The sequence below is a fragment of the Phoxinus phoxinus genome (assembly GCF_949152265.1).
Source record: "Phoxinus phoxinus genome assembly, chromosome: 23".
Classification (NCBI taxonomy): domain Eukaryota; kingdom Metazoa; phylum Chordata; class Actinopteri; order Cypriniformes; family Leuciscidae; genus Phoxinus; species Phoxinus phoxinus.
Genome location: NC_136898.1, coordinates 16298561 through 16311638, shown reverse-complemented (window position 1 = coordinate 16311638; position 13078 = coordinate 16298561). Strand labels below are relative to the sequence as shown.

General features: G+C 38.4%; 2 protein-coding genes across 2 annotated transcripts in view; both read left to right on the top strand.

The window, feature by feature from the left end:
* Window positions 1–13078, top strand: part of LOC306991353 (uncharacterized protein) — a 167004-nt gene that overhangs the window by 52405 nt on the left and 101521 nt on the right.
* On the top strand, window positions 3720–12765 carry LOC306991303 (protocadherin beta-16-like; the record flags this gene model as incomplete). Its single annotated transcript, XM_079599034.1, has 2 exons — window positions 3720–5617; window positions 10291–12765. The coding sequence occupies exons 1-2, from the start codon at window positions 3833–3835 to the stop codon at window positions 12763–12765; spliced, it is 4260 nt and encodes a 1419-aa protein (XP_079455160.1). The 5' UTR covers window positions 3720–3832.

The following is a 13078-nucleotide window of genomic DNA, read 5'->3' as shown; positions in this document are numbered from 1 at the left end:
AAGGGCAGCGATTTCGTTTGGATGAGGCTCATGACAAGGATATCGGACATAACGCGGTCAACGGATATTCACTGGAGAGAAACAAACATTTTGTTTTGGATATTCATGATAGTGCAGATGGAGGGAAATACGCAGAACTCGTGTTGGAAAAGGAGCTGGATCGTGAACAGCAGAAGGAGATAGATATGATCCTCACAGCCACTGATGGTGGTTCACCGCAGAGATCTGGCACTGCTGTCATACACATCACTGTTCTAGATGCCAATGATAATGTCCCAGTATTTAGTCAGCCTGTTTATAAGGTCACTCTGGCTGAAAATACTCCTTCAGGAACAGAAATAATCAGAGTGAGCGCCACTGATGCTGATGAAGGTCCAAACGGGGAAGTGACGTATGAATTCAGCAGAATATCAGATAAAGCTGTACAATTATTTTCCATTGATAAAACAACAGGGCAGATTGTGGTGATTGGAGATATTGATTTTGAAAATGAAAAAAACTATGAAATGACAATTCAGTCCAAAGATGCCTCTGGACTTGCATCGACTGCTAAAGTTATCATAGATATAACTGATGTTAATGATAATCCACCTAGAATCATTCTTAAATCTTTGAATAACCCGATACCTGAAAACTCTGATCCAGGCACTGAAGTGGGAATCATTAATGTTCAAGACAAAGACTCAGGAGAAAACCGACAGATTCGTTGCTCTGTTCAGCAAAATGTTCCTTTCAAACTGAACCCATCTGTTAAAAACTATTTCTCTCTAGTAACTACAAAAGCTCTAGACCGAGAGAAAGAATCTGATTACAACATTACCATCACAGCCACAGATGGAGGATCTCCACCATTATCCACATCCATGACAATTCATTTATTTGTCTCAGATGTGAATGACAATCCTCCTGTATTTGAGCAGCAGACATACAGTTCTTATATAAGTGAAAATAACAAACCAGGAACTTCTGTTTGTTCTGTCAGTGCAAATGACCCAGACTGGAGACAGAACGGGACTGTACTGTACTCTCTGGTACCCAGTGAAGTTAATGGGGTCCCAGTGTCCTCATTTGTATCTGTTAATGGAGATACAGGGGTGATTCATGCTGTAAGATCATTCGACTATGAGCAGTTCAGAAACTTCAGTGTCAAAGTTGTTGCCAGAGACAATGGTTCTCCTCCGCTCAGCAGTAACGTGACTGTGAAAGTCTTCATAACAGATGAGAATGATAACTCTCCACAGATATTATACCCTGTTCCAGATGGAAAGTCTTTAATGACTGAAATGGTCCCTAAAGCGTCTCTCTCGGGCTCTCTGGTCTCCAAGGTGATCGCTGTAGATGCTGACTCTGGACAGAACGCATGGCTGTCCTATCAGATCTTGAAATCTACTGATCCGGGACTTTTCTCCATTGGTCTCCATAGTGGAGAGATCAAAACACAACGAGACATTTCTGAATCTGACAATATGAAGCAGAACCTTGTTATTTCAGTGAAGGATAACGGTCAGCCCTCTCTGTCTACAACCTGTGCTGTGAATTTACTGATTTCTGACAACCTTTCTGAAGTTCCTGAACTTAAAGATATGACTTATGAGGACAGCAACTCTAAATTAACGTCATACTTGATCATTGCATTAGTTTCCGTGTGCACCTTCTTCCTGACGTTCATCATACTGATCTTGGCAGTTAAGTTTTGTCACAGGAGAAAGCCCAGACTGTTGTTTGATGGAGCAGTTGCTGTTCCCAGCGCCTATCTGCCTCCCAACTATGCAGAGGTGGATGGAGCAGGAACTCTCCACAGCTCTTACAATTATGACGCGTATCTAACCACAGGCTCGCGCACAAGTGACTTCAAGTTTGTGAGATCGTATAATGAAAACACGCTTCCTTTTGATGGGACTCTAAAAAATGAAGACAATATTCAGTTTGGCTCGAGCATGATAACACTAGATGTTACAGGAATTGAAGATGAGGTAAGAGAGGCTTAACTCCTCTGGACTCCTTTTTTATTTTTCATTTCGTGGTGTCTCCGCTGACGCCGATTATATTTTTTTTCTTTTTTTTCTTATATTAGAATTAATAATATCACTTCTTTCACTAAGGTGGTTCCAGTTTAAATAAATTATTTGAGTGGTAATTTATTAGAACCTGGCGCTGCATTACATGTATAAAAGTACTATCATCTTTCTTCTTTTGCCGAATTTCATATTATCTTATCAAATGCTTTTGCCACTATATAATGGAACAATTTTAATGGTCCAGATAATTTATTGTGCGATTTTTTTTTAAATCTCATTCATACACACCTTTAATAGTAGGCAACTTGAGCGCTGCATTCATCAACTATGGACACAAATACAAAAGTCTGTTTTTTTAGAAATGTCTCTGCATATATATATATATATATATATATATATATATATATATTCCTCCTGGTATATTTTGTTATGGGCATAGCGGTCTTCAAACAAGGTTAGAAAATATAATATGGCACAGTCTGGTAAAGTTGTGTATTTGATCTGTCAGATTTAACAGTTTGTTACGATATTGTGTTGTTGTTTAAGTCTAAAAACCAAACTTAGTTTTTTAGTAAGTTTTAAGGCCGATGGTCTAAAATAATTGAATATTTCACTTTGAGGCTGATAGTACAATATAGGCTACATCTACTTTAAGTCTTAATAAATAACAAAATTAGTTTGAAGCTGTGAATAAAAGGTTAAGCCTCAAGTTTCTTTTAAAACGAGTTTAATCCTATATGATTTCAAAGTTACGTAAGTAATTTCTTGTCCAATGTCTTTGAGGTCATCAGGTTTCAGCACCACACGCAAGAACAAGCGCTGTCTTTTTTTATGTCTAAATGGGTGAAAATTTTAGTTCCTTTCCAATATATTTTGATGCATGTAAATTGACTATTTTACAAAATTACGCGATGAAAAACATGACTTCACTTGGTTATTCACTCTTGTCTTTTTAATACATACATGAAAGATGCAATAAACAGAGAAATACTCACAGTGTCGCTATTCACCAAGAGTGCAGACTGATGCGTCTCTCCTCCCACACTTAATGTATGCAGTATGAGCTCTGTCTGGTAGAATAAACATCTCACAAAATGGAGTAACAGTCCGTCGACGCCGATATAATTATTAGAAAATCATCCTTCAAAGACTATTTACTGTTGGACAGGAGCAACATCAAGTCTTCAAAAATGGGATACATACTTTCTTCAGGTCCTTTGTTTAAGTGTTTCGTGGCTCTCCTTCTGTTTCCTCTGAGAATCGTCTGTGCTGATCTGAGCTACAATATTCCAGAAGAAACGAAGCGCCAGTATGTGATTGGAAATATAGCCAAGGATCTCAGGATGGATGTGAAACAATTATCTGCTCGTAAAGCTCGGATAGACACGGAGGACAGCAGCAAACGGTATTGTGATATTAATCTGAATACTGGTGATTTAATCGTGGGAGAGACAATAGACCGAGAGGAGATTTGTGGATCTCAAATTCCCTGCATTCTCAGTTATGAGCTCGTCCTGGAAAACCCTCTTGAAGTGCACCGTATAATTCTGAATATTGAAGATATAAATGACAATGCGCCACGATTTCCAAGTGACCGTTTTAACTTTGAAATTAGAGAATCAGCAGTTAAAGGCCAGCGATTCCGTTTGCATGAGGCTCATGACTCAGATATTGGACATAACGCGGTCAATAGATATTCACTGGAGAGAAACAAACATTTTGTTTTGAATGTTCATGATAGTGCAGATGGAGGGAAATACGCAGAACTCGTGTTGGAAAAGGAGCTGGATCGTGAACAGCAGAAGGAGATAGATATGATCCTCACAGCCACTGATGGTGGTTCACCGCAGAGATCTGGCACTGCTGTCATACACATCACTGTTCTAGATGCCAATGATAATGTCCCAGTATTTAGTCAGCCTGTTTATAAGGTCACTCTGGCTGAAAATACACCTTCAGGAACAGAAATAATCAGAGTGAGCGCCACTGATGCTGATGAAGGTCCAAACGGGGAAGTGGCGTATGAATTCAGCAGAATTTCAGAGAAAACTGCTAAATTATTTTCTATTGATAAAACAACAGGACAAATTGTGGTGACCGGAGAAATTGATTATGAAAAAGACAAAATGTACGAAATGGGAATTCATGCCCAAGATGCCTTTGGACTGGCATCGACTGCTAAAGTTATCATAGATATAACTGATGTTAATGATAATCCACCTAGAATCATCCTTAAATCTTTGAATAACCCGATACCTGAAAACTCTGATCCAGGCACTGAAGTGGGAATCATTAATGTTCAAGACAAAGACTCAGGAGAAAACCGACAGATTCGTTGCTCTGTTCAGCAAAATGTTCCTTTCAAACTGAACCCTTCTGTTAAAAACTATTTCTCTCTAGTAACTACAAAAGCTCTAGACCGAGAGAAAGAATCTGATTACAACATTACCATCACAGCCACAGATGGAGGATCTCCACCATTATCCACATCCATGACAATTCATTTATTTGTCTCAGATGTGAATGACAATCCTCCTGTATTTGAGCAGCAGACATACAGTGCTTATATAAGTGAAAATAACAAACCAGGAACTTCTGTTTGTTCTGTCAGAGCAAAGGACCCAGACTGGAGACAGAACGGGACTGTACTGTACTCTCTGGTACCCAGTGAAGTCAATGGGGTTCCAGTGTCCTCATTTGTATCTGTTAATGGAGACACAGGGGTGATTCATGCTGTAAGATCATTCGACTATGAGCAGTTCAGAAACTTCAGTGTCAAAGTTGTTGCCAGAGACAATGGTTCTCCTCCGCTCAGCAGTAACGTGACTGTGAAAGTCTTCATAACAGATGAGAATGATAACTCTCCACAGATATTATACCCTGTTCCAGATGGAAAGTCTGTAATGACCGAAATGGTCCCTAAAGCGTCTCTCTCGGGCTCTCTGGTCTCCAAGGTGATCGCTGTAGATGCTGACTCTGGACAGAACGCATGGCTGTCCTATCAGATCTTGAAATCTACTGATCCGGGACTTTTCTCAATCGGTCTCCATAGTGGAGAGATCAAAACACAACGAGACATTTCTGAATCTGACAATATGAAGCAGAACCTTGTTATTTCAGTGAAGGATAACGGTCAGCCCTCTCTGTCTACAACCTGTGCTGTGAATTTACTGATTTCTGACAACCTTTCTGAAGTTCCTGAACTTAAAGATATGACTTATGACGACAGCAACTCTAAAGTAACGTCATACTTGATCATTGCATTAGTTTCCGTGTGCACCTTCTTCCTGACGTTCATCATACTGATCTTGGCAGTGAAGTTTTGTCTCAGGAGAAAGCCCAGACTGTTGTTTGATGGAGCAGTTGCTGTTCCCAGCGCCTATCTGCCTCCCAACTATGCAGAGGTGGATGGAGCAGGAACTCTCCACAGCTCTTACAATTATGACGCGTATCTAACCACAGGCTCGCGCACAAGTGACTTCAAGTTCATCACATCTTACAATGAAAACACTGCCCCTTTCTCTCAAACTTTGTGTGACACAAAAACAACAGACACATGTAGTAACACCACTGATGAAGGACTAAGCTACCTCACTCTGGTAAATAAATAATTTGATTAGTTTTGACTTAACATTTTCCTTTATTTATTTGTTTTGTTTTTTCTTTTTTGTTAGAGTGTGTGTGATGAAGGTTGCTACCTCTTCATTTTCCTGGTTCGAGTTCTGTTAATGCATTTATGAGATTGTACAAAGTTCTGATCTCTGGTGTCAGCTTTACACACTGAAAAAATTGTTTAGTCAGTTCAACTTAAAAATGTACTTCATGTGGTCTACAATAACTGGTTTTGTTGAAATGAAATCAATTATTTTAAACGTATTAAACTGATTTTAACGGATTTCAACCAACCTGAAAAAAAAAAGGTTTTACTGAAGCATAACTGTCAGTAGATATAACCTGATTTCTCCAGCTAGGTAAAATGACTTAATAAGTTTGATATACATTTCAGAAACAACTCTAAATGTTGAACATAACTGAACATTAACCTAATCTACCAACATCTTTTCCCTTTACTCAAAAACATAAAATAACACTTAATACCTAAATTTACTCTCCAAATGCAGTCCCTTGCAAAGCATGCTGGGAACTACATATCCACTTCCCAGGGCTGCATTTCTCAAAAGCATCGTAAGCCTAAGTAGATCATAGAGCTTTTGTCACCAATGGTCTCTATGATAGCACAACTTAGCTCATGGTGCTTTTGAGAAATGCAGCCATGGGCAGTGGATCTGTAGTTTCCAGCATGCTTTGCAAGGGACTGCATTTGGAGAGTAAATTTAGGGATTAAAGGAGAACTCCGGTCAATTTTAACATTGAGCTCAATTTTTTGTAATTTTGGAGTGCTGTCAATACAGAGAACAACGACAAAAATCGGTGTTGCCTACACTGTGTTATTCTCTTTTTAAAATTTGCACCCTGTTGACTTCAATGGGGCACGTTTTAAACCTGCTTTTAGCCTCTTAACATCTTTGATATGTCATTACAAGTGCCCAGCCATGTTAGATGATTCCTTCAGAGTGAATTCATTTTTATTCATATCTTTCACATCTGCTGTAGTCAGATTCACTCGTGTTCACTCTGAAGGAATCATCTAACATGGCTGGGCACTTGTAATGACACATCATAGGATAACACAGTGTAGGCAACACCGTTTCTTCTCGTTGTTCTCTGTATTGACAGCACTCCAAATTTACAAAAAAATTAGCTCAATATTAAAATTGACCGGAGTTCTCCTTTAAGTGTTATTTTATGTGTTTTTCAGGAAAGGGAAATATGTTATGTTGATGTTTAATGTTGGACATTCAGAGGAGCTTCTGTTATTGAATTTTGTGGTTACCATTGTGCTGAAGAGTAGCGCTGTCAAATGCAATTTTCACTATGATACAACTTAATGTGTTTAATAACCCCAAATAACAATTTTTCACTGAAGCAAAATTTGCCGATCAGCAAGAAACAAGTGCGCATGTGTTGAATGTGTCCATCCTGAGCTTTAATGGAAATTGTATTGTGGGTCAGTGAACTCAATTAAGTTAAAACAGCATTCCCTTGTTTTATGTTACATTAAACAGATTGAAGTAGGTTACAACAACAAAACATAGAATTTGTAGGTACAACTGCATATCTTCACTTTTTACAGTGAACATTATTCTCTCTCAGAGTTATAGTCATTTAAGGTTTTCTGTCATGTTTATTTAACAATTTCAAACTACACATGTGTATTAATTCATCTGTAAATTCATGTTAATTGTAAGAAAGTGTCTGAAAAATGTAAACCTTATTGTACTGCTGTACTGGATGTAAAACAAGTAATTGTCAAATAAAGTTAAAATTTCAAGACAAATTAATACAAGTTTTTGTCACTTTACTTAATTTACTCACTTTTTTTACAACAAGAAAAATATATATATATTTATGAAATAATATACCTCTATGCTTAAAATAAAAAAGTAAAAGTATGATTAGGCCTACTATTGATTTTGTTTAACCCTAAATTGTAGCCCCCCCCCCCCCCCCCCCCCCCCCCCAGTTTTAATGGTTTGAATGATTAATGTAAACAGCCCTAACTTGTTTAATCTCATTTTTGTCTTTCATGCTATCCTCTGCGAACCAATACTGGATGTTCTTCTATAGGTAAGAAAAACAATTTTTTACTATAAATTAACTGAGATGCATGCTGCTTATGATGGATGATTCTACATTATTGTGTCTAATAGAGACTGAAAAGCTTGGATATATATTTGAACAATTGACCATAAACATATTCACTTGTACAACCGGGCACAACCTATTAATACTATTCCAGTTTTTGTTCTACCATTCATTTCAACGAGAGTCTGCGAGTGGAACATTGTATTCTGTATTGAATTCGTCGGGCGCTGTTCATTCCGATGGTGCTGAAATAGCCAACGGTTTCCTCCAGTTGCCTGTTACTGTGTTGTGTTGGTTACTGATTGAACAGCCTGTGACCCAGTGACATATGGAGAAAGAGCAAGCGCAAAATGCGGCATCGGCATCTCGAAGCGGCACTTCCGGTGGCATCTCCAGCGGCCATCAGTGAGCGGCATCTCCAGCGGCCATCAGTGCAGCGGCATCTCCAGCGGATGCCGCTGGACATATTTGATTTAATAGCCTATTTAGATTTTTACAATACATTCTTAAATGATTATCAAGTGATATGCTATCAATTTTATGTATGTTTTGTGAATTCCGTTACAAGTAATTTACAAGCGATTGGTTTTGATTAGTTAAATGAGCTGTATGTAAGAAATGTATTTAAATTAATCATAAAATGGCCCTGATATGTCACTAGACATTAAGAAATCATGTTCATTTCAAATATATAACTGACAGTAGTCCGGCCCGGATATTGTCCTTTAAAAAGTGAAGTTGCAGCAGCCCTCTACAGGGGCATGTTCAAGTTCAAAACGGTGCGCAAGCGCCGAGATACTTTTTCTCTTGTTTGGTGGGTGTGTCAGAACTGCAGTCCAATCAGCAGCAACATGTATATAAAGCACTCGGTATTAAAGTGAACTTGCACAATGTGTTCAAGGAAAGTACTTTACAAATGTGTTCGATGCAGCTCGGTATAGCCTATACGCAACAACTGATATTAGAAGACATGTTTGTCGTAAGTTTTATTGTAAAAATATAGGATATCAACATAATGATGTAGTTGTTTATATTTTTAGCTTCATTGCAAGTGTATGACATTTGATATAGAAATAAACAATGGTAATTAAGGGATTTTCCTAAAAATGAGAAAGAAAATACAGGGTATTAAAACAGTATGAACTACAAATAAAGTCAGTATGTGAGGCTAAATAAATGTGTTTTAGGCTACAGATAGCCTACAACAGATATGTTTTTAATAAATGTGTACTAGTAGGCTAGCCTACTAATATTGTTAATATTTATAATATTATTATTAATAATAATAATAACAATATTATATTGATTAGTTGAATCTAGCTCATATAGTCTATGTTTGTAAAGACGATTTAATTTGAAGAATAACAAATGTTAAATAAAATTACAATTAGGCTATATTTTGGTGTGTTTCTAATTCATTAGCTGCAGGTCTCTATGTAAAAACCTTTAAAATGAGTAGGCTAATTATAATTTTTCACATGAATGTTAATAATATGTTCAGTTAGCCTAAGTTTTTATTTAAAAAAAAAAAGGATTTAATAATTTCCTCTTCGCAGAAACATAACTAATTAATCAGAAAGTGGTCACACTTTGGCAGCAGCCACAGCTGGACAAAGTCTATTGGCTGTTGGAGATGCCGCTACGAGATGCCGCTGAAGCGACAGCTGGCTGTTGGAGATGCCGCCTCAATTTTAGCTTTGTAGGCCTACAGCTTATTTGAATTAATATCAGAATTGTGCAGCACATCAGAAACTCATTTCTGTATTAACTTAACGCATTTCTGTATTAACGGAATAACCATTTATTCATATTTAATAAACAGCATTTTCTGAAACATTAAAGTGATAGACACTTCTTGCTGGAAACTTATAACGTTACAGCATAGCCTGTATCATACTCAGAACAATTGCAGCTTTCTCTGATGTAGGCTAACAGAAACTCAAAACTTTATTTACAAAGGATATGCACACATGATATAAGCTATGCTACTCTGTGGTAGCTACATAATGTTATTTAGTTAAAATGCAGTTAATAAAATAGAAAATATTCATTGCTGGAGATGCCGCTGCACCGGAAAGTCCTGGCCGCTGGAGATGCCGCTCACTGATGGCCGCTGGAGATGCCGCTCACTGATGGCCGCTGGAGATGCCGCTCACTGATGGCCGCTGGAGATGCCACCGGAAGTGCCGCTTCGAGATGCCGATGCCGCATTTTGCGCTAGCCCTTACTGGACATATGAACATGAATCAGTTACAATAAATAATAATAATAATAATAATTATTATTATTATTATTATTATTATTTTAGTGCTGTTTATGTTTTATATTTGGTTGCAGCCACATTGAGGCTACTGGTCTTGTATTTGCGACTTTAAAGCTCTGAGTGCCGCTGTTGATTAACGTGAGAAGAGAGAGTGTTTCTCTGTATTGTCTGCATTGCCAGTCCCTTGCTGGCTCGGTTGGACGTATGCAGCGTTTTTTCCACGGAAAGAACATGAATTCGTTATTTTGGATTTAAGAATGTAATGTTTTTTCGTGTTTGATCCCACTTTGTTTGACCACAAAGTTTATCGAGATGGCTTTCTGCTGCTTAGTAAGCATTTCAGACGGTATTTGGATGTTTTTTACGCATTCAAAATGGCAGATTGTGTTTTTCATTCTCTGCTTCAGCGGAATGGACGTCGTAAATTGCAATGTGAGATATTCCATCCCGGAGGAAATGCCAGAGGGATCATTCGTAGGCAACATCGCTAAGGATCTGGGGATAGAGATAAGTAGACTAATATCTGGAAAAGCTCGCGTCGTAACAAAGGGCGGACGACAGTATGTCGATCTGAGCAGAGACAAAGGAACTCTAGTAGTTAAAGAAAGGATAGATCGCGAGGAGCTCTGTAAGCAAACAACGCCTTGCAGCTTCAGTTTTGATCTTATCGTTGAAAACCCTATCGAGCTGCACCGAGTCACTGTTGAGGTGCAAGATATAAACGATAATGCTCCGTTATTTCCGAAAGAAAATGTTAACCTGGAAATAAGCGAAAATGCGATATCTGGAACTAGGTTCCCTTTGGATAGCGCTATAGATACAGATGTCAGTCTGAATAGTATACAGAGCTATAAACTACATCCAGCTGATAGTTTTAAACTGGAGGTGCATAGTCAGACCGATGGCAACAAATACATTGAGATGGTTTTACAGCGAGAACTAGATCGAGAGCAGCGCGATGAGATTAAATTGGTTCTTGTAGCAGCTGATGGTGGATCACCTCAAAAATCAGGCACTGCAAGAATTCATGTTACTGTTCTGGATGTTAATGATAATGCCCCGGTGTGTAAACAGTCAGTATTTAAAACTGAAGTAAGGGAAGAGTCACCTGCTGGTACTGTTATTGGTTCTGTTAGTGCTTCTGATGCTGATGAAGGTGCAAATGGCCATGTTTCCTATTCCTTCGCTGTAGCCAGCAAAGAAGTGAGGGAGCTTTTTGAGATAAACACAGATACAGGTGAGATTACACTTCTAAGTAATTTAGATTATGAATCTCAAAATAGTTATCAGTTAAACATTAAAGCAAAAGATAAAGGAGGTCTCGCAGATACATGCAAATTTGTCATAGATGTAATTGATGAAAATGACAACTCTCCCACCATACAGCTTATGTCCTTCTCAAACACCCTTCCTGAAAATTCCCCAGTGGGAACAACCGTAGCCGTCATTAACGTAGAAGACGCAGATTCGGGTAAAAACGGCCTTGTTCATTGCTCACTAAATCAAAACATACCGTTTAAAATTGAGTCATCTCTCACAGACTATTATAGTTTAATTACTGATGATATGCTTGATCGAGAATTTTTTGCTGAATATAACATATCGATCTTGGTATCAGACCAAGGAAGTCCAGCGCGACACGCAAACAAAACACTGACTGTAAAAATATCAGATGTCAATGACAACCCGCCCAAATTCAATTCTGACGAATATAAAACATTTGTTAGTGAAAATAATTCTCCTGGTCTGGCTATAATGACTGTAACAGCAAACGATGCTGACTGGGGTCCCAACGCGCAATTGTCCTACTTCCTGAAGGATGAAGACATGCGTGGTGCGCCGCTAAGTTCTCTCGTGTCTGTGGATTCACTTACTGGAACTATTCATGCAGTGAAATCATTTGATTTTGAACAGTTAAAATCGTTTTTATTTAACGTGACAGCTCGAGACGGAGGATCCCCGCCCTTGAGCTCCGAAGTGACAATACATATTAATATTCAAGATCAGAATGACAACGCTCCTCAGGTTCTGTATCCAGTACAGACTGGCGGTTCAGTGGTGGCTGAGATTGTGCCTCGTGCTGCAGATGTTGGATATCTCGTCACTAAAGTGGTGGCTGTTGATGTGGACTCTGGACAGAATGCCTGGCTCTCCTATAAACTACAGAAAGCTACAGACAGAGCGCTGTTTGAAGTGGGTTTACAGAATGGAGAAATAAGAACTGTGCGACAAGTGACTGATAAAGATGCTGTCAAACAGAAACTCACTGTTGTTGTGGAGGATAACGGACAACCCTCTCGCTCAGCTGTGGTCTCCATTAACGTGGCTGTGGCTGACAGCTTTCCTGAAGTGTTGTCAGAGTTCACAGACTTTACGCATGAAAAACAATACAACGACAACCTGACTTTTTATTTAGTTCTCGCGCTGGCTGCTGTTTCTTTCCTCTTTATCACTTGTGTGGTTGTGATAATATCAGTAAAGATCTACAGATGGAGACAATCTCGCTTCCTCTTTCAGTCCAATCTGCCTGTTATTCCGTACTATCCACCGCATTACGCAGACACAGGAGTCACTGGAACTCTGCCGCACGGGTATAATTATGAAGTGTGCATGACGACTGACTCGAGGAAGAGTGATTGTAAGTTTTCTACACTCGGTGGACAGAGTGTTTTAGTGATGGACCCGAGTTTCACTGAGACGATGCAGCGCGCAATCCAGGAAAAGAAAATTCTTGAAAATTCTGAACTACATGAAATGGTAAGAGCACTGCAAGAATGACTGAATGTACACATAAATAATCATATTAATAATAATAACACTAATTTGCTGTGTGTCGCAACCTGTTGATGTTGTTTAAACTTGAATCTGAAATATATCTACCTTAACTTATCATGCTGAAACTATAAAACATATATATTTAATCAGAGTCACATAAAATTGGTTGGCTATTTTTTTCGCTATGTTATTGTGAGTTGGACACTGCTGATAAAACCAACAAGGATAATATAATTCAAAAATAATATTCCTAGCCAAAGAGATTGTGTTAAAATGTAGTGTCTTTGTCATTGACTAAACGGTGTATTTCTGAAAG